General features: G+C 37.4%; 1 protein-coding gene across 6 annotated transcripts in view; it reads right to left on the reverse strand.

Annotated features, from left to right (window-relative positions):
• Window positions 1-10157: 10157 nt before the first annotated feature.
• The window catches only part of LOC149828460 (CBL-interacting protein kinase 24-like), a 97463-nt gene continuing 83874 nt past the window's right edge, over window positions 10158-23746 (reverse strand). For all 6 annotated transcript variants that reach the window (XM_090017590.1, XM_090017592.1, XM_090017593.1 and 3 more), the window contains 4 exons: window positions 21232-21348; window positions 11167-11223; window positions 10646-10720; window positions 10158-10437 (listed from right to left, as the gene is read on the reverse strand). In XM_090017590.1, coding sequence (XP_089873716.1) covers window positions 10339-10437; window positions 10646-10720; window positions 11167-11223; window positions 21232-21348 — 348 coding nt within the window. In that variant the 3' untranslated portion in view covers window positions 10158-10338. The remainder of the gene's footprint in view (window positions 10438-10645; window positions 10721-11166; window positions 11224-21231; window positions 21349-23746) is intronic.

Genomic DNA, 23746 nt, shown 5'->3' on the forward strand with positions numbered 1-23746 from the left:
AGCAACGCTTGATGATGATGACATAAAATGAATTAGTTGATATATATATATAGTACTACGATGGAGAATTTTTCATATGTATGATCTTCCAAAATTTAAAAGAACAAGTTTCACATCAAATCAATACATTTATGACATACTTTTATTTTAAAAAAAATTGGGTCAACATGTTTCAGAGGGTCTGAATCTAATGAAGGAAATAACACCTAAAACATTTGGACTGTCGATTAGACGTTATTGTATTATTGATATCCCTCCTAAAATTTTGTATCATGAACCATCGAACGAGGTGAATTAGACCATCGTTTGAGGAGCTTGTTGGTGACTTGCATTACAAGCAATTGGCATGATCCTTTTAAGAGAGAGCAGACTGACCTTTTGGTTTTGGACTTAAAATACATTTTTTAATCTCTTTTGCTTCTTTCCTTGTTGAGGAACGAGAAGCGTTACTGTATTATTACAGTTATCATGTTGAATGTATTAAAGTGCTTAATAACTATGTTGACTTATGGGGTGGGTGTTGTTATGGGGAACCCAATTGTTAGGAGCTTAAGGGGCAGTCTAGTCACAAGAAAAAGGAGGATTAGACTAGAGGTGTAGCCCAATTCTCAACGCAACGCAACAAGAGCAATTTGTCCTGTTCCCGGGCAACAGCCCATCGTTCTGTCCCTCTTCCTCCCATCATTCATTTCCTACTTACGCTCCCTCCTCACTCCACCATACCCTCTACCTCTCTCTCTTTCTCTCCTGAGAAGATATCCTGCTGTGTACTTTCTCTAATTTCCTCACTCTTTCTTCCTTTCCCCCCTCCCCAGTCAGAAAAACTTCAAAAGAATAAAAATGAGAAGGCAAAAGCTGAAATCAAAAATGGCTTCTTCAGCAGTACCATACCCAACGTGTAAGGGCATTACAGTGGTACTTCTCCTCCTGTTCTTATCTTTTGCACCCTCCAAATCAGGTAAAAAGAAAAAAAAATCTTCATTGCTCAGTACAAGAAGCCATGGGACCATTTTCCATTTTTTGCTTTGGATTTTTTATGTGTGTGTGTGTGGTTTTGGTTCAGAAGGGCCATCACCTCCAAGTCATAAATCTGAAAAGTTCAGTGGGAAAAAATTAGTGTTGGGGTCGAGGCCTCCTCCGTGCATAAACAGGTGTTCGAGTTGCAGGCCGTGCATGGCTACCTTGCTCATCCCTCCTCACCATGAGAGGAATTTCATGTTGTCTCAAGCTGATGATAGCACGTATTACCTTCTTATTTGGAAATGCAGATGTGGTAATAGGTTGTTCCATCCTTGAGTTCTCTCATCTATCACTATCATTCGTGTAGAAAAGAATTTATAATATAGTTAGATTGAATACCACACCTCTCTCTCTCTCTCTCTCTCGGCTCTCTCTCAGCTCGTGATATAGGACGATGGCATATAAGAGTATGTTGAATACCTTGTATTTAGAGGCTTAGACCGCAAAGGTACAGGAGAAAATATCTTTTTATATGCTTTCCTTTTTTTTGTAAACAAAGAAACCTAGGTTCTCTTTTGTTTGATATTTATTTTATTGAAGACATTTTTACTAATCTAGTTAGTGATTCATATCTTACAACTATATGACATTATGTAACTAAATTCTGGTAAGATTTTCACTTTTTTTTTAACTTTTTTCATACATGGGTAGTGCTAGCACCCATTAATATGGTTGCGGGTAGTTGAGAAATGTACATGTTCCAAGGAGAGAGCTGGATATCATTTGGCTATGCCCCTCAATTGTGTGGTTTTCACCTCATTCAGATCATAATCAGGCTTCAGTTCCCACAAAGGTTTCAAAAGGCTAAAAAGGGAAGGTTAGTACAGGTCCCTCTGTCTTCATCATCCATGGAAATGGAACTCCCCCCCCCCTGCCCCCCACCCAAGGGGCCCTTTAAAGTGAAGGCCCCGTGAACTCATTTTGATAGGAAAGATGCATTTATTTTGTGGGTCCCACCACATACTCCCATGGATATGTTTGTTTCTCCTATTAGGAAAGAGGCCAGCTTTTCTATAAGAAAATACCTCTTTCATAGGAAAGAGCATGAAACCAACAGATCTCGAGCAGAGTACTCGGGCCACACAAATACACAAAATTGCTGGTAGCAATTTTGTGTGTTTTGTGCGGACCGAGTGCTTCCGATCACCTAACCACGCCTCCCACCCACTGTGTCACTTGATGACCAAGTGACTCAATTCAAATAGATCCTAACTTCCAAAACTGGTTCAGCTTCATTTGGATCTCTTATGACACCATACCAGATGAATATACACAACAAAATTTGTGTGTGCTCGCACATGAAAGTGAGACAACTCTGTGTGAGAGATTGCCCACAGATTTGCACTTTGGCAGCACGGTAATCATAGGCACAGCCAGGGGGAACAGGTCTCTAATTTTGATTTCTGAGTGCAGACTATTTAAAAAAAAAACTGGGACAACAAACTCTAGGAGAGTTCAAGAGAGTGGTGGCTTCAAATGGATCTGAAAAGTTCCACTAACCGAATGCAGTCATAGATGATCCTCAGTGGATGTGGGTGGTCAGCATTCTTCTCAACCAATTGACGTCTTCAATGAACCCAGGTCAAAATGTCAAGAGGTGAACAAGAGCCTTAAAACCCAAAAATGGTGAGAAACTGATAATATATAGGTAGTCCTCATCACAATACTACGGGTCTTCTATTTATAAAGAGATCTAGTGAGAGGTCCATAATAGATATACATGTTTTGTAACCTTCAAAATTCAAAAGACTCTCCCATGTATGTCCCTTGATGTGCCCATGTTAATATGGGTTACATTCAGGTTGGATCTAATCCAATCAAAAATCCAATATTCTTTCACTTGACCCAATGATATGAAAAAATACATCATTGAGGTTCATTATTGTTATCTCAATTCAATTTTCATGTGGATTCATATTTTATTCTATATCATAAGAATGAATCATATGAGTTATGGAGATAAACACCTCTGTATGATATGTCATGTTTTCATGTATTACAATATTATTCATTTAAATGTTTAACATGTTAAAAATACCTTTATAAATAGATTGGTCTCTAATTCATTTTATTAGTCATTTTAATATTGTTATTTTGTTATTCTTTCTTCACAAATGAGAGATATTTTACACAAAATCATAGAGAACCAATTTAGTGTCATAAATGTGATCACATATAACCATAATATATTGTCATACATAAGAAGGAATCACATAAACACATCTTCATTACATGTTGAGAATATAATCCCAGTGCTAACCCTTTAGTAAGATGATCTACGGTCATTTTCTTCATAGCGATTGTATCAATACACACTAAAATATTCTCAGACATTTCTTTAACAAAAAAGTACTTTAACTTTATATGTCAACATGAGGTGAAGCTTTTGTTGTTATTCGAGAAAGACACAACAACTTCATTATCACAAAAGTTTTTCAATGGTCTCTTAATAGAGTCCATAATACTAAGACCCGTAATGAAGTTTCTTATCCATATAGCCTGAGACAAAGTCTCGTACTGGGCAATAAATTCTGCCTCTATGATGTAAACTATAGTTGTAGATTGCTTTCTACTTCTCCATGAGACGATGCTACCTACCAATAAAAAGATGTATCAAGTAGTAGACTTTCTACTGTTGAGACATCCTTCTAAGTCCATATCAAAGTATTCAACGACCTATAGATGGTCAACATTTTTGTAGGTCAACATATAATCTTTCGTTTCTTGTAAATAGTGTATGACCTTCTTCATAGCCTTATAATGTGCAGTGCCTAGATTGGACTGATATCTATCAAGCATCCCAATAAAAAATGTGGTATCTGGTCACATGCACATATTGCAAACTTTAAACTACTGAAGCATACAGGATGTTTGTCATCCGAACATTTTCGTTATCATCTTGAGAACCGTCCTTTAAGCTTAATTTATCACCTTCTACTATAGGTGTAGAACCAAGAGAGAAATTTTTCATCCCATACATTTTAAAAAATTTAAGGATATGTGATTTCTAAGAGAGACTGAGTACATCCTTAATTCTATTATGATAGATCTCAATTCCAAGGACATAAGTGGCTTCACCCATGTCCTTTATATCAAAATGAGAGGAAAAAAATTTTGTTTAATGCAGCAGACCCAAATCATTAGTTGCAAGAAGAATATCATCAACATATAAAATCAGAATTATGAACTTACTTCCACTAGCTTTAAGGTATATACATTGATCAACAATATTTTCAGTGAATCCAAAATTCAAAATCACTTAATTCAACTTTTTATACCATTAGCAGGAGGCTTGTTTAAGTCTATAGATTAATTTTTTTAATTTGCAAACTAAATTATTTGAGTTATCTACACTAAGGCCATAAGTTGTTGCATATATATCTCTTCTTCCAGATCCTCATTCAGGAAAGTTGTTTTCACATCCATTTGATATAGCTCTAAATCAAAATGAGCTATAAATGTCATGATTATTCTCAATGATTCTTTAGTTGAGATAGGACAAAATGTTTTATTATAATCAATGTCCTTCATCTGAGTGAATACCTTTGCAACAAGCCTAGCCATATACATCTTCACTCGCCCTTTTAAGTTCATTTTGATCTTAAAGACTCATTTACAACCAACATGTTTGACTCTATCAAGTTGAGGTACTAAATCTTATACTTGATTCTTTGCTATAGAGACAAGTTATTCTTTCACGACATCAATCAAATGTGACAATTTATCACTATCAATGACTTGTGTGAAGGATAAGGGATCATCATCAATATATATAAAATTATTGGGCTCTTGTAAATATACCACATAATCAGAGTGGATAGTAGATCTCTTGATCATCGTGAACCTCCATGCAGATGCTACAGATAGTTCAAATTGAACCCCTGTATCATGTTGTTGTTATATATCCTCATCAACTTATTCTACTTGAGATTGAGGTTCATTGACTAGAATTTTCCTAACATCATCCAAATGGACAATGATCGAGAAAACTTGGCATTTTCTCTTCACAGGTATAAAAAATGAATCTTGCAATTCTTCACATGCAAGGCATTGAGATGCATCTTTCCTAATAGAATTATTTTCAAAAAATCTTGTTTTATTTATTTTTACTATTTGTGGTGTATGAAATGAACAATAAAGTCTAAAACCCTTTGTTCTAGATAACTAATGAAAAATCTATTAGTCGTCCTATGATTAAAGACTTTTATATATGGGTTGTACAATTTAGCTTCAGTTGAACATCTCCATATGCGCATATATGATAAAGAAGATTTTTATCAGTCTATGACTCATAAGGAGTCTTTTGGATAACTTTCGTAGGAACCTTGTTTAATATATGCAAAATTGTCCTAAGAGCTTTACCCCATAAAGTCAAGGTAAGGTTTGAGTGATTTAGTATCGCTTGAATAATTTTTTAAGCATATAGATTCTCTTTTCAGCTACACTATTTTGGTAAGCACTACTGAGCATGGTGTATTGAGGCATAATTTATTCCTCCTTTAATAACCATGCTAATGACCCTTTTTTGTCTCATCTCAGTTAAACGACCATAGTATTCTCCACCTCTATCAGATCTAACCACTTTTATAACTTCATGGTTTGTTTCTCTATTTCTTTCTTAAAGTCCTTAAAAACCTGAAAGACTTTAGATTTATCAAATAACAATTAGAGATACATATATCGCGAGTAATTATCTATAAAGGTAACAAAATATTTTTCACTTGTGTAACACAGAAAAAATGACCCGCAAGCATCCGTATGCACAATCTCTAATTTTTCATTGTTGTGTTTGACATCTTTCTTATGTGTATTGGACTACTTAGCCTTTGTTGTGTCAACACATGGTTCTGTATCCGTGAAGATAAGGGATACAAGAATCCCTTCTTTCATAAGTCTTTAGACTCTCTTTTTCGAGATGTGTCTTAACCTTCGATGCCAAAGCAAATAAGATGACCATCCTTTAAATCATGATTATTATCAATCATCATATTCTCAACAAAATGCGATTCCTAGATATGGAGTTTGGTTCTCAAACAATACAAACCATCAGATACATATGCAGAACCAACATGAATAAAATTTTTAACAAAAATAAGCTTGGAGTTTTCAAAATTAAATGCAAAACCAAACTTATCAAGTTTTGAAATAGAAATATGGTTCTGACTATAGGATGAAATATAAAATGTATCAACCAAATCCAAAATGAATCTAGACTCCAAAACAACTCTGCAGGTCCCAATATTCTTGACACGCAAACGCATCTTGTTTTCTGAGAAGATATTTCTTTCATTCTCTATTAGTTTTCTTTTGTTCAAAAATGCCTGCAAAGAGTTGGCAATGTGCACCATGACACTAGAATCAATCTATCAACTATGCAATGAAACATTGATTAAATTACACTCATGAGAAACGAATAACTTGTTACATTTCTTCTCAAAACATTTCTTATGCTTCAAGCAATCCACCTTCTTTTATCATTTCTTCTTACAGAAGAAACACTTTATAGAAGAACTTTCTGACTGAGATTTGATATTCGTCTAAGAATTAGAATTCTCCTTAGAGGTTTTTTCTTGTTTTTCTTCTTGAAAGAACCCTTCTTTGCCCCAGACCTATATTTTTTCTGATGAGAAAGCATATGTTCACAGTGCACCTTCTCACCCATCAATCTTTCTTCCTCCTTAACACGCTTGGTCAAGAGGTCATTGAAGGATCACTTATCATTATGTGTGTTGTAGGAGATTTTGAAGGGTTCGTATTTAATAGGCAATGAGCCTAAAATAAAATAGACTAAGAAGGAAATAGAAATGAATAACTTTATGTCATTCAGTTAAGATACAATGTTCTCCATTTCTAAAATGTGTTGTCAGATGTTATCTCTAAAATATTTCATAAATACTAATTTGGACATGAGAGTATTAGTTCTAGCGTTATTAGAACTAATGAATTGAGCCTCAATGACTCTTAAAATTCATTCATTGTCCTGCAGTAAGGGATTGCGCCTCAAAAAATCTTAGCCACTTGAGATTGCAAAAGCAACAGGCTAAGCCTATTTGAGCTCTCCCACTTCTTAGAGGTAGCTTTCTGATCAATTGTATTTTTCTCTATCAAAGCGAGAGGTTTGTCAATTCTTAAATCTAAATCTAGGTTCATGTATCCTCACATAAACAGTATATTTTTTTTTTCAATCAAAAAAATTAGATTTGTCTAAAATGAGAATATTGCTAGAACTAGGGATGGCAGTGAACCGAGTGAAGGTGGGGGACAAGGTCTCCACCCCGCTCCGTTTCAAAATTCAAACCTTTATCCTCGCATGGGGATGGATTTTAACCTCCACCTTCGCCTCCATCCTCGTTTCATGTCCTCCATCCCCGATCCAAATGGGGGCGAGGCGGGGCGGGGCCCCATTTTCCCTTGGTCTATAGACATCCCTTAAAGGATTGGGGACAAGGCAAGACGGGGATTGAGACGGTGATGGGGCGGGGCTGGGCGGGTGAAAGCATAAGTCCATCCCCGCATGGGGATAGATTTTAACCTTCATCCCTGCCTTCATCCCCGTTTGATGCCCTTTATCCCCGATCCAAACGATGCGAGGCAGGGTGGGGCCTCGTTGTCCCCCGGTCCACTGCCATCCCTAGCTAGAACTATCAATGACCACGAAACCTGGTATTGCAAGAACAAAAGACATTACTATATAATTATTCATACAAGATTCATATTGAAAAAGTAAATATAAGACCTTTTATTATTCACTTTTTTTAAGGCAAACATAATAAAGTCATTATCGTTCTACTTTGGTGAAAACAATAACACTTAGAATTGTTCGCCTACTCAATTATCAAGGAATTGAGTTTAATTAGTAAAACTAGTAGATCATGTAACCAGAGGCAATTCGGCATTGTACCTTTGGGTACAATCATGCTTCATTGGCTGGTGTACACACCTATTATTACATCATATGCGAATTTGGAATACAATGACCTACCATTGTGTAGAATCATTGTTTCATAAAATCACATACAATCGTAATACTGAATATCGCTCTCAATACAGTCAAAAGAGCCCTCAATCAACACAAGTTCGATCACTTTTATGATTCTAAGAGTGAGTTGATCGAGATCTTTTACCGTAAGTATATGTAAAACATGTCACAATACAAAAAATAGTGCATACAATTATAATCTCATACTTAAATAATTATGGATAACTAAAAAACAACACAAAACACACCTTATATCATGCTAAAGTCATCAAAAAGTATGAAATTAGTGATAAAGACAAGCTTTTACTAGTCATATCCGGGATTGGAGTCTAAAAATAGCCTAAACCGATACTTAAAGACACTGAATTGATTAATAAAAGCCGAAAACTAGTTCAAAAAACACCTGAACCGGTCATAGAAACCCTGAACCGATCCTAGAAAAGCCAAATCTAGTCCTCAAATTCATGAACCGGTCCCAAAAATCGTTGATCCGATTTCCAAGATGCTTGAATCAGTTCTAGAATGGTTGAACCGGTTCAAGAAACCCCATAACTGGTTTCTAGAACCCTAAATGGTCCTTGAAGGACCGAATTAGTTCCAAAACCGGTTATGTTCCAGATGGGCCTAGGTGGTCCAGTTCTGGACCTGATCTGACCCAAAGTACTAACCCGGTCCACCCTGAAACTGTAATGGGTCCTAGACTAGGTCTCAACGAGTCATGCTCAGACCCGGTCCACCCAGAACCCAAATACCAGGACCGGGTCGAGCGTGGACCCAATCCACCCAAAACTCATAATGGGTTAAGACAGGGTCCCCTCGCGATCGGGCATTGACCCAATCCACCCAAAACCCTGTAATGGGTTTGGGTTCGGATCGGGTCCCCCAGGGAACGGACGCAGACCCGATCCACCCAAAACCTTGAAACAATTTTGGGCCCAGATCGAGACCCTGAAATAATTTTGGGCCCGAATCGAGTTCCCCATGCACAGGATTGAGAGTTGATCCACCTGAAACCCACTTACTGGGTCTAGATCGGATCAGATCCCTCTGGGGCAGGCTCAGGCCCGATCCCGTCTAAAACCCAAAAATGGGTCCAAGTCAGGATCGAGCCCACCCCAACTTGTGATCCACTGGTGGAACTCAACCCCTCAACTCCCTCAAACCAGAGGATTTCGGTTTATCTGGGTTCCAACCTCCTCCTTACAACCATCTTGCCTCCACTACCCCATCTGTCTATGACTACGGTGATGGAAACACTATTTGGGATGGGGTTTCACCCCCTTTCCCACCTAAAAACACAGGCGGCAATGGCCGCCACTGGGGGCTGGCCTCATCCGAGCCACAGTCGCTAGCAGTTGTCGTTGACTGTTGTGAGCAGCTGGCCTCAGGCAGGCATGACTTGACCTTATGGTATTTGCAACGGTCTAGTGATGGTGGGCGGGGGCTCCTCTTACCCAAGTGAGAACTGAATTCTGACATCCCAACTTGCTGGCAGCAACCACTGCCAGCCTCTATGGGGAAACAACTACTGTTGTCAACCTGCATATGGTGGGTCACCGGTCGACGCCTCTTCCCTCGTGGTCGACTTTCGAAAACCAAACGAAAGCCTAACGATAGAGAATAATGCCGACAAAAAAATTTGACAAGCGTCGCATGGACATCGATGCACCGACACCCCAAACATGCGCACCGGATGCACGGTGTGGGCCCATAATCCATTGTTGGCTTAAAATGGATCAGGAAAGTGCCACTTAACTGGCCATGGACGATCCAAATGGCACTTCAATAGAGGTGGGTGGTTGGCATTCTTCTCAGCCAATCCTTGCCCTCAATGAGCCCAGGTCAAAATGTCAAGAGGTGAGGAGGGCCCTTGAACCCCAGAAACGATGAGAGACCGATAACATGTAGGTAGTCCTCATCACACTACTATGGGTCTCCTATTTATAGGAAGATCTGGTGAAAGGTCCATAATGGGTCCATAATAGGCATACATGGACAGTTATAAGACCTCATAAGTGTCCCGTAACCTCCAAAATCCAAGACTCTCACATGTATGTCCCTTGATGTGCCCATGGGTCACATCCAGGTTGGATCCGATCCGATGATCCAAAATCCAACAGCCAGTACATCTTTCTGCATACGATACAAAGAAAGCATATACAAGAAGCCACACGGATGACCCCAAGATTAATTACAAAGAGTTGGGGGAAAATACATTTATTCAGTGCAACCTAGACCTTCCACATCCAACTACTCATGACCGGTAGCTTATAAGTCAAGTGAGGCACAAATCCCATCCGGATGCTCATTGATCCTTCACGGAACAGTTGGACAGAAAACTAGCAGCTTATAACCCTATCAATTCTGTTACATTTAGCTGCTGTCTCTGATGGTGTCCATATGATATCCTGAAGCATGCTGCAGAAGTGCTTATAGAACTGCAGAATAGAATTTAGCAAAGCAGAGGTTATCACCGAGCTAAATGCCAAAGCATGGACTTTTAAAAATTTAGCATTCTACACACTTTACTATTAGATACTGGAAACTGATTCAGAAAGAAAATGGTACCCAAGCTGATTTTCCTTGTTTTTACATCAAAATTGTCATGCGATGCATGCCCGTCAAATGTAGGATAGTGTAACTGACCTTGTGATATTCAAGTGTGTCGCCTGCTGCTTTTCGAACATCCACCATGAAAAGTGAAGGAGCGACTTCAAAGACCTGTAAAAACGTGAAGCACTTGGATAGCTGGCATTTTCAATAGATGCATAATCCGTAATAAGTAGGCGAGTCAAAGGCCGTTAAGGCCAGTCTATGGTTTTGTTATCTGATGCATCGAACATTTGCCAGGACAAAAAGGTTAATAAGTGGTCTTCTACGGCACAAGGATACAGATGTGTCTGAAGACCGAGGAATGTGGCTATTTTGATGAAATGTTCCATTATCAGTAGAGTGAAACTGGATTATCCGTGTGACACAGGTGGTCAGTTCCTTGAGCTTTAAGAAATTAAACATGCACTGCATTCCCTTGTCATCCAGCACACTTGCTAAAGCTGGTTTTCATAGTGGTCTTCTTTATTTGTTTCTACAGTAGGCTTCCTGCAACTTCATAGGATTGTGCGAATGACAAACTGTTGACTTAATGCAAGATTACAAAGGAAAATTACCTCCAGTGCAATGGCAAATTGTCCAGCTTTATTTGTAGAAAGTCCTTCTAGTCTCATCTGCAAATCATGACTCTTTCAGGACTGTGATGTCAAATGGTAATGGTAAAGCTAACAGAAGTCTTACAAACATCCAATTAATAATAAAATGTACAAGGCGCCTACAATTAGCAAATAATTACAGATTTGTGATACCAAAATTATATAAAATTCACCCTTGTTCCCTAAACTCTTCCATTTGCACCCCCTTTTAGATCAAGTGCAGATTTCTCTTTCTAAAGTAATACATACACCAAACTGTGAACCTGCCCAAGAGTAATTATCAAGTTAGTAAACAAGGAAAAGGTCCCTTGTCCTGTAGAAGCTTTTGACTTGCTTAGGTGTCGCTAAAAACGCATCAAAAGCCATGTTTTTTTCTCTTTTGGTGGTTTGCATAATGAAGTTTGGGAATCACTTGGAAGATTGCATTATCTCATCTTCAGGACTCACTGCCCCAACATCAAACGTAGCCATGATTATCAAATGCTACATGGTGAAGATTTCAAATGCATCCTTTGTCACAAGAAAGGCTCACCACAAACTGGATTTTTGTGCAGTCAGCAATTTTAATGGACAAAATAACAAGGATTCCATCATCAGGTAATGCAGTACACACAGAGGAAAGCCTCATGTCTGGAGGTGTGAAAAGATGCCTTCACTTGCAAAATGAAATTCCACAAGCTAAAGAGGCTAATAGGATCCCATTTCTACCAAAAAAATCCACCATGCATAGTCTTCGTACTGCTTTCATATACAATCTCTTTAATTGTCCTATATTTGCAGCACATTGAAGCCTATAAAAAAAAACTTCACTATATCAAGAAACTAGTCTAATAGAAGACACAGTAAAGGCAAGTACTTTCTCATGGAGAAAGCATAAACATCTTCATCAAGCTCTACTAACAGATAAATGTCTCACCATAAGTTATGAAATTTCAAAGACCACATTTCAGCTTGAAGGGAAATCTTCAAATTATCATGAAATACATTTATAAGAGTCCTTATACCTTCTAAAACTTTATTTTTTAGGAAAGTTCTAATCGATTATTGTCAAGGAACCCAACAAATTACAAAAGAGATAGCTTATGGAAACTTTGTTTTCACTAATAATTTTAGGGAATAGTTGTACAAGAAAATTTTCTTAGGGATCACAATTTTCGTCTCACTTCTTTGAAATGCTTTTATGCCTAATAGTGGCACAATGTGCATTGTGGCTAAAAATTATGACCATGCAAAACCTGAGACCCTTGACACTGTAAGAAAATGAATGAGCTGCATTTTCATAATGTGCATTTTAGTAACCCTAGTAAAGTGCAAGCACAGGAGCATCTTTTGCTAGTTCCCTTAAGTTATACTGAAGTTGACTCAGACCATTATAAGACTTTTTGGGGGAGAGGATAGCTGGGGTAAGAAATATGGAATCCACAAATTTGTAAAGATAACAGTTGGACTTTCTGGAATTAATAATTCCACTTGCATGTTTGAGAGTGCTCTCAGTTATCCAAAAACATAATTTCCATTTCCTACGTTAGGTTGTTCAAGTGACATACTTTAAAAGTCAAGACAGCTTGTGTGTAATGAAGTATGCGGAATTACAAGCCAAAGATGCAAAAGCATCAACTAAGTCCAATAATGGACAAGTGCAAAAGCACAATGAGCATACAAGCAAGAAGTCCGTGATGGGATAATACAACAACAACAACAACAACTTCATCCCAAACAATTGGGGTCGGCGATATGAACCAAAAAGAAAATCATTTTGGGTCCTCCACATGAATTCTTCTCCTCCAATCATTTCTATCCAATGTCATGTCCTCGGTGAGGTTCAAAGCATTCATATCATTTCTTATCATCTCCATCCAAGTCTTCTTAGGCCTACCCCGACCTCTTTTAGCTAATATATTTTCTCATTTCTCCATCCTTCTAACCGGAGCATCATTAGGCCTTCGCCGAATATGCCCAAACCATCGTAAACGATTCTCACTCATCTTATTTTCAATGGATGCAATGCCTACCTTGTTATGTATTTCCTCATTCCGAATCTTATCTTTTAGTGTTTTTCCACACATCCATCGAAGCATACGCATCTCAGTTACACTCATTTTTTGAATATGATGTCTTTTGGCAGCCCAACATTCTGTACCATATAGTAAAGCGGGTCTAATTGTCGTCCTATAAAACTTTTCCTTCAACCGCAATGGCATTTTACGATCGCACAACACTCCAGTTGCACTTTTCCATTTCATCCACCCAACCTTAATCCTATGATTTACATCTCCATCAATTTCTCCATTCTTTTGAATGATAGATCCCAAATATTTGAAACAGTCATCCACCGCTATTTCTTGCTCACCAAGCTTCACTATACTCTCCTCACTACTTCGTTGCTTACTAAACCGACATACCATATATTCTGTCTTACTCTTACTCAACGTAAAACCTCTTGCTTCCAAAGTCTGTCTACATAATTCTAACTTAGCATTAACCTCAGCTCTAGACTCATCAATCAAAACAATATCATCAGCAAACAACATATACCACGGCACATTTTCTTGAATTGATCTCGTAAGTTCATCTATCACTATAGCAAAAAGGAAAGGGCTTAATGCAGATCCTTGATGTAACCCAATCGTTATAGGAAAATTGTTTGTCACCTCTCCACAAGTGCGGACATTGGTTACTACTCCTTCGTACATATCTTTAATTATATTAATGTACTTGAGAGAGATACCTTTCTTCAGCATTGTCCACCAGAGAACATCCCTAGGTACTCTATCGTATGCATTCTCCAAATCAATAAAACCATATGCAAATCTTTGTTCCCCTCTCTATATCTCTCAATAAGTTGTCTAAGAAGATGTATAGCTTCCATAGTTGATCTTCCAGGCATAAAACCAAATTGATTCTCCGATATCATGGCAACCTTCCTCAACCTATACTCAATCACCCTCTCCCAAAGTTTCATAGTATGACTCATGAGTTTTATACCACGATAGTTTGTGCAATCTTGTATATCACCCTTATTCTTATAGAGAGGCACCAAAGTACTCTTCCTCCACTCATTCGGCATCTTATTTGTCCACCAAATCTTGTTAAAAAGATTTGCCAACCATACTAAACCTTTCTCACCCAAGCATTTCCAAGCCTCGATAGGTATACCTGTAATGAGATATTGCGGAAATATAAAGAGTGCATACAAGCACTTACAATAATGAATGAAAGAGACAATATCACAAGTCCACAAAGGGACAATACAAGCACAAACCTTTAAGAAGGCAACAATATAAAAAGCCTCTTATTGAGAAGAGAGAAAGCTCTCAAGAATGAGAAAATATACAAGGGGTTCACCCCTATTTATACAAGAGGAAGAGGACAAAAAGGATGGCCAAAAGGCCTCAAAAGGAGAGCCAAAAGAGGGCTCCCATAGAGTCGTTGGGAGCCCCCAACGGTCACATTTGTGACCGTTGGGGGCTCCAACGGCTCTAAGGTTGGAGCCCCTTTTAGTCATCAAAAAAAGGAAAAAAAGAATTAAAAAAAATAAAAAATAAAAATACATTTTAGATAAAAAACGAAAATAGTTGTTTCCTAGAACAACTAGGTGAAATTACAAAAATACCCCTATCGGGTATTGATGTAATATATATATATATATATTAGATACATTTTAACACCCCCCCTCAAACTTTACGGGAAAATGACGGAAAGTTTGCCAAGAAGAAACATGAAGCGAGGACCCGGAAGAGCTTTAGTGAAGAAGTCCGCCAACTGATATTCTGAAGTGACATATAGAAGAGCAATGGTTCCTCGTAAGAATTCGTCACGAACATAGTGGCAATCCATTTCGATATGTTTTGTACGCTCATGAAAAGTATGATTGCTCGCAATATAGATAGCACTCTTGTTGTCGCAACATAGTTTTGAGGCTTCGGTAATATCAACTCCCATGTCTTTAAGCAGACTGCGAAGCCATACAAGTTCCATTGTCGTGGTTGCCATAGCCCGGTACTCAGCTTCAGTGGATGATAGTGAAACTTTCTGCTGCTTCTTGCATCGCCAGGCAATCAAAGAGTCCCCTAAAAAGACACAAAAACCAGTAGTTGAGACTCGATCATTGGGATTACCTCCCCAATCAGCATTAGTATAAGCAAGAAGATTCAAGGAAGAAGAGGAGGATAGAAATAACCCTTTATTGATGGTATTCCGAATGTAGCGGATGATTTGGATAACAACACTCATATGCACAGTTGTAGGAGCATGCTGAAATTGGCTAACTGAGTGAACCGCATGAGTGATATCTGGTCTGGTGATGGTTAAATAGGTAAGAGACCCAATGAGTTGTCTGTAAGGTGTGGGATCTTCCATAAGAACCCCATCCTCCAACCGTAATTTGGCATTAATAACCTCGGGAGTCTCTACTTTCTTGTCATCAGAAATCTCAGACTTAGAACATATATCTGCAGCAAGCTTCATCTGTGACAAAATATATCCTCTAGTAGAATATGCAACTTCAATTCCAAATATCTGAGAAAACCTAAATCAGACATATCAAAATTATTTTTTAACATATTTTTAACATTAATAATACTATTTTGATCGTTCCCAGTGATAATCATATCATCAACATAAAGCAACAAAAATACGATACTAGAACCTGCATGTTTAACAAAAAGAGCAGTGTCAGTATAACAAGAGTGAAATCCTAACTTTATCATGATATCACTGAAACGATCATACCAAGCCTTAGGAGCTTGTTTAAGACCATACAATGCCTTCAAAAGCCGAAGTGTTTGACCTTGCTTAATATTAATTCCGGGTGGCGGATCCATGTAAACTTCTTTACTTAAACTTCCATTTAAAAAAACATTTTTTACGTCAAGTTGATAAATAGGCCATTTTTTGGTTGATGCGACAGCTATTAAGGTCCTGACACTGGTCATTCGAGCTACGGGAGCGAATGTTTCTTCGTAATCAATGCCATATTCTTGGGAGTATCCCTTAGCAACTAATCTAGCTTTATATTGTTCTAAAGAGCCATCGCTTTTAGTTTTAACTTTGAAGACCCAGCGACAACCAATAGGTTTTTTGTGTGAGGGTAAATTAACTATTTCCCAAGTATTGGCCTTTTTTAAAGCATTTAGTTCAACTTGCATTGCTTCAACCCAATGAGGTATAGATTTAGCTTGATTATAGTGAGCCAGTTCAAAATAAGAATGTAGGGTTATTAAACATGCCCGATAGTTGGGAGTTAAGGAATCATAGGATACAAACCTATTTGGGGGTATTGATATTCTAGAAGAATGCCTAACTTGTGGTTTCTCAGTGGATTCAGAAATTTGAGAGTATTTTTTTAGGGCACTAATAGGATTTTCTTGATTTTTTCTTGAGTAAACATTTATATTGGTATCACTATCATGAACATTTATATTTGAATCACTATCATTTGAGGGTGTTATGTCAAGAGGGGATACCTCACGTGTATCGTCTATGTTTTCAAGAAAATCTTCTTGTATGTCATCAATAAGATCATATAAGAATATACAATCAATTTCATTTGTTTCTTCTATTTTATCAAAACCGTTTTCTTCTTCTAGAAATGTTACATCTTTTGAAACATATAGTTTATCATTCTTAAAATCATAACATTTATACCCTTTTTTATTTTCACCATATCCTAGAAAAATACATTCAATTGCCTTTGGAGATAACTTATCCCTTTTATGTAATAGGACAAAACATTTACAACCAAAAATACGAAGACGATTGCAATCGGGTGAAAATTTAAAGAGTTTTTCATAGGGAGAAGCATTTTTTAACTTAGAAGAGGGCATTCTATTGATTAGATAGGTTGAGGTTAGAACGGCTTCGGCCCAAAACTTCTTTGGAATATTCTTAGAAACAAGTAATGTTCTAGCGGTTTCTATAATGTGCCTATGTTTCCTTTCCGCTAGGCCATTTTGTTGGAGAGTCCTAGGACATGACTTTTGATGGCAAATGCCATTTTGGGTTAAATAGTTTTGGAATTCGTGAGATAAGTATTCGCCATCGGAATCAGATCTTAAAATAGATATGTTGTTTTGAAATTGATTTTGAACCTTTTTATGAAAATCTTTAAAGAAAGTAAATACTTCTGATTTATGGCTAAGGAAATAAATCCAAACAAACCGAGTAAAGTCATCAATAAATGTAACATAATATGAATAGCCCCCTTTAGACATAACCGGAGAAGGCCCCCAAACATCTCAATGCACGAATTCAAAAGGCCTTGATGAAAGAAAAGTTCTAGTTGGAAATGGAATAGACTTCATTTTTCCAAAAATGCAATCTTTGCAATTAATTTCTTTTTCCTTACAAAATTTGTTTCCAAAAGGAAAGAGATACATTTTGGAATAACTTGAATGACCAAGTCTTTTATGCCAAGTTTCCATGGTTTTTTCTTGGACATAAGAACAAAAATAATTTATAGGGAGATCAAGATGGTCCATATAATAGAGGTCTCCCTTTCTATGGCCTTGCCCAATCCGCTTCCCGGACAAGAAATCCTGCACAAAGCAACCATTAGATGAGAAAGATATTTCACATCCATGGTCGACAATTTGAGAAACCGAAAATAGGTTTAAATTTAGTTTGGGAACAACTCTTACTTTTGGAACACAAAATTTTTGAGAATCTTTAAAAGAGCCAATACTTGAAATTTTTAAAAAGGTTCCATCGGCCGTAGAGACACAAGAGTCCTTTGAATTGGTGCAAACGTCAATAAGTGCATTTTCATGAGGGGTCATATGAAAAAAAGCTCCGGAGTCAAGGATCCAAGAATATGTACCGGGTGATGATGTTGAGGCAATAGCCGCACCCGATGTGGAGGAAGAAACTTTTAGTATTTGTTGGAGAGCCATAGATATTTGTCCAAGAGTTTCTTTGATGTCATTGTTCTTGCCTTCATCTTCTTTGGTGGTGGTTTCTTCAAGAGAGGCCACTTTAGGCTTGAAGGTTCCAATAAGCTTTGGACAAGCGGGTTTAATGTGACCCGGCTCATTGCAATAATGACAAACAATCATTTTTCTTCCTCCATTGTAGTTTCCTTGTTTCCCAAAATGAGGAGGCTTATAGGTTCTAACATTGTTACCCGGTTTTGATATGGCAAGGACTTCATCAACATGCTTACTCATGCCAAGCCTTGTCTCCTCTTGAGTGATTTCGGCAATAGCATCCTCAATAGGAGGAAAAATAGATCTATGGAGAAGTGAAGATCTCACTTGCTCAAATTCGGGACGTAGCCCAAAAAGGAATTGAAACAATCGCTCTTGTTCCATTTGTTTTTGCCTTAAATCAATATCTTTCATAGAAACCCATTTTTGCTCCAAAAGAGCCAATTCATCCCATAGTGGGTTTAGGGCACTATAATAGTCTTGAATGCTAGAATCGCCTTGCTTGGTGGTTCTAATCTTTTCTTGCAAGAAGTATGCTCTCGCAAGATCCTTTTGGGTATACATACCCTTCATAAAGGACCAAGCCTCATTGGCTCTACGAAATTTAGCTATATTAGCACATACCTTAAGCTCAACATTGTTCATAAACCACGCAAGGATTTTTGCGTGATTGTTTTCCCAATCTTCCACTTCTTTTTGATGATTTTCAATGGCCTTGAGGCGAGCATCTCCTTCAAGAGCCTTTTCTTGACCTTCTTCGTCCTTTGTGAGCATAAGCTTAGGTTCTGGAATGATACCCATGACAAAACCCCAAAGCTTCTTTCCTTTGAGATTATTTTTCATAGTCGATGCCCACATCATATAATTCTTTTCATTGAGCTTGAAAGATAGGTCAATCTTTGCCTCCATGATGTTACCAAGAAGTGAGAAGATATCCACTAAATATGAGATACACGAACCACACCTTTCCTTCAAGAATCGAGTGGCTCTGATACCATGTAATGAGATATTGCGGAAATATAAAGAGTGCATACAAGAACTTACAACAATGAATAAAAGAGACAATATCACAAGTCCACAAAGGGACAATACAAGCACAAACCTTTAAGAAGGCAATAATATAAAAAGCCTCTTATTGAGAAGAGAGAAAGCTCTCAAGAATGAGAAAATATACAAGGGGTTCACCCCTATTTATACAAGAGGGAGAGGACAAAAAGGATGGCCAAAAGGCCTCAAAAGGAGAGCCAAAAGGGGGCTCCCATAGAGTCGTTGGGAGCCCCCAACGGTCACATTTGTGACCGTTGGGGGCTCCAACGGCTCTAAGGTTGGAGCCCCTTTTAGTCCTCAAAAAAAGGAAAAAAAGAATTAAAAAAATAAAAAATAAAAATACATTTTAGATAAAAAATGAAAATAGTTGTTTCCTAGAACAACTAGGTGAAATTACAAAAATACCCCTATCGGGTATTGATGTAATATATATATATATATATATATATATATATATATATATATATATATATATATATATATATATATATATATATATATATATATATAGATACATTTTAACAATACCATCCGGGCCAACTGCCTTTCTGGATTGCATTTTCTTCAAAGCCTCTGCAATTTCTTGCTACCAACAAGTAAAGAATACAAAAACATTATTGAAGAAGGCTTGAAAAGCTACATTGGAACAGAGGGGAACATCCCCTATTTATACATAAAAAATGAGGAAAGAGTCCATTGGGAGCTCCCTCATAGAGTCGTTGGGAGCTCCCATCGGTCATATTTATGACCGTTGGGGCCCCAACGACTCCATGAGTGGGCCCCAATGCTATAAAGAAAAATAAAATTAAAAAAGAGAAAAATACATTTAGAATAAATATAAAAACCTAAACTAGAAAAATAGTTGTTTCCAAAAACAATTATGTGAAAAGACAAAAATGCCCCTATCAGGCAAACTAGACAATATATATATATATATATATATTGTGTAGCCATCACTAGCTATGTCATAGGGTATTTGTAGTGGCAGCCAGAGTAGCAGTTGGCATGAAAGTTGGTAACTACCACCAACTCATTAAAACAATTGGTTTGAGGAAATGGATTGGTTTTGATGACGTGGAATGCCATGCCAGTTACCACAATTGCTATGACACCTTCCTCTTAAACAATTTTGGTAGCTGTCAAATCCCCACCTCGCTGGCATCCTCCGACGGTGGGCTCCTAAACAGAGTCCAAGTGTCACTATGAACAGAAAACTATGAATGGAATATGAACCATATGCATTAATAAGATAACTTGCTATTTTGACAAAATTGATGGAAACTAAGCAAATGCAATTAGGGCTGCGCAATGAGTTGAGCTAGCTCAGGCTCAGCCCATTTAAGCTCCGCTCTAATTCGCCCGAGAAAATAAATGGGTCGAGCTTGAGAAAGGGCTGAAGCTAAGTTCATATAAACGAGCCAAGCCTGAACAAGCAATTGAGCTCTGTTAAGCTCATTTAGCTTGATTAAGCTCGGTATATGTAGTTATATAGGTCATCAGTTTTCATGTGTATATATTCTGTTAACTAAAAGAACAGCAAAAGTATTGTTATCCTAATGGTTAAGGCATTTGGCCTTTACATGGGTGGTGGGTTAGTTCAAAGCCCACCCATCTCATATTCTTTTCAAAAAAAAATTAAAAGAAAGTAGTTCATCTTGAGCCAACCCGAGTTTAGCTCGAGCTCAATTTGAGCAAGTTACGGACAAAGAGTGTTCAATCTTGGGCCAAGCTTGAACATCCAAATTTATTTGACGAGCCAAGCTGAGCCACCCCAAGTTCAGCTCGAACCCCGCTCATGTGCAGCTCTAAATGCAATAAACATTTTCACCCTTCCACAATAATGCTATCTCCTTCCATTCATATTGAGACAAAAGTGACTACTAAGATGCCCACATATTTGTGTATAAGATACTTGTTGAGATAAAAGTTTGGTTTCTGTATACAGTAACTTCAATGTGGATAGCATTACATATTACAAAGTCGGAAAATATTTAGCAAGAGTCAGATTACTGTCTTGTACTAAAACACTTGAGCATATTATGAGTGTCAACATTACCTTGTAATTACGAGAACGGACTTTAAGGCCCATAGATTCGCCAACAGCTTCTAAAGTAGATATAATAACTTTGGCAGGTTTACGAGAAACAAATCGAGTTTGGCGTTTCACATAATCCTGGCAAAAAGATCATGTTAAAATATAGGAAACCAAAAATAAACCACTTCTTTCACATAAAAAATATAGATCCTTCACACACAGCCCCATTAAACATTAAATGAAACAATAGAATGAGAAAAAACACTTCAATCTTTGGAAATTCCAACCAAGAGAGAAGCAATTCATAATGACAGAATTTAATTATGTGATTAAAAAAATACCAAAGGTATATTTGAATCACCAAAGACCAAATTTCTTCATTCCAAAAGCAAGGTCATTCTCAAAGCAAGACTCTACAAATTTCTTCATTCCAAAAGCGAGGTCATTCTCAAAGCAAGACTTTTCCATATTTTACCTCCACTCGTTCTAAGAGCACATATTTCACACATTCAACAGTAACTGCACCAGTACAATATCAACAAGGCAACAGGAAGACAAAAATAAACTTTGTTGGGAAACGTTCAGAAATCAAAGTAATTTTAGGAGGAGAGAAGGGTGGAGGAATTTTGATAAATTTCCTATAGTTCAGCTTGCTGAGTTGTAATTCAAAACAATCACGTTTTTGTTGAATAAAATCTAGTGTAGCAAAGTTCTCAATGCAAAGTTAGTGACGGTTGCTGCATCTTAGGAAAAGTCATGATACCTAAACAATGCAGTGCCCAACCATGTCACCAAGCATGCTCTCTGTAATGAAATAGTGAAAAATACAAAAACAATGCCACTAAGGGCTTTACAAGATTACGATTACAAAAGTGCATAAGCACAAACCAATGCCACTAAGGGCTTACTAGATTGCAATCACATTGTGCATAAGCACAAGTCCACTATAGGACAAAACAATAGCCAACATGAGACAACACAAGCACTAAATGCATATAAAACATTAACAAACTAAATCAAAAAATACAAAATATAAAAAATATTCATCTTTATTGAGCATAAATGCTTAAGAGAAGCATTAAATTACAAGGAGGGCGAACACCCTTATTTATACACATAAAGGAGTTATAGAGCCCTTGGGACACTCCCCAACGGCTATAAATGGAGCCATTGGCGAGGTCCCAACGACTCTATGTGGCTTTGACCACTATGCCCTCAACTACAAACTAAATATCTAGTTTGCACAAAAAACAAATAAAAGACCATTGTGTAATGAAATGGATTCAATCCAATAAACATGCAAGAACACACTTCAATCAAGTAGAATACTTGATCCACCCACACAAGGGTCAAATAATCTTTGTTATTGAATAGAAGCACTCTTGAAAGAGTGAGAAATACAAGGGCTACACAGGCCTATTTATAATACAAATGTGAGCTAAAGGCGGCAGCTCCATATGACTGTTGGGCTGCTCCCAACGGTCACATTTGTGACCGTTGGGGACAGCTATATGGAGTTGTCCCATCATTCTGAAAAAGAATGACAAAAATACAAAAAATAAAAATATAAAAAAGTAAAAAATGAAAAAATCAACACCTAACGGGCTGACGCCTATTATAGGAAAAGACCAAAATACCCCTCATGGGTATATATATATATACTTAACACACACACACCCCTCAAACTCATGGTGGAACAACCAAGAGTTTGCAAGTAGGAAGTGAAGGGAGCGCTTTGGTCAAAAAGTAATGTGATGGTCTTCCTCAGGAATTCTTCACGAACATAATGGCAATCCATTTCAATATGTTTTGTTATCTCATAGAATGTATGATTGCTTGCAATGTATATAGCACTCTTGTTGTCGCAACATAATCTGGAGGGTTCTGCGATGTAGACTCTCAAATCCTCCAGTAGTTGCTGCAGCCATACTAACTCAGATGTCGTCATTGCCATGACACGATACTCAGCTTCAGTGGAAGAGAGAGACACATTCTGCTACCTCTTGCATCGCCATGAAATTAGAGAATCACCTAAAAAAACACATAAACCAGTATAGTGAGAGCATGCTGAAATTGACTAACAGAGTAAATAGCATGAGAGATATCAGGATGAGTAATAGAAAGATAAGACAAAGCTCAAATCATTTGTCTGTATGGAGTTAGATCTTGCAGAGGTTCTCCATCATCTTTCTTCATTTTTGCATTTATGACTTCGGGAGTGTCAACCCGTTTTTCATCTAAGAGTCATGATCGTTCAATAATCTCTGCTGCATACTTAGTCTCTGGCAAAAAATAACCAGGAGGTGAGTAGGCTACTTTTATTCCAAGAAAATATCGTAAAAATCCAAGATATATCATATCAAAGTTGGCTTTAAACACATATTTGACATGATTAACTCATTACTTGTCACCTCTTGTGATTATCATATCATCTACGTAAAGCAGTAATATCACCATCCCTGCAATAAAAGACTTAACAAATAACGCAGTGTCAGTAAAACAAGATTTAAAATAAAGTTGTGTCATCACATTACTG

Source organism: Nuphar pumila, chromosome 9 (assembly GCF_984573655.1).
Source record: "Nuphar pumila chromosome 9, dmNupPumi1.hap1.1, whole genome shotgun sequence".
Classification (NCBI taxonomy): Eukaryota; Viridiplantae; Streptophyta; class Magnoliopsida; order Nymphaeales; family Nymphaeaceae; genus Nuphar; species Nuphar pumila.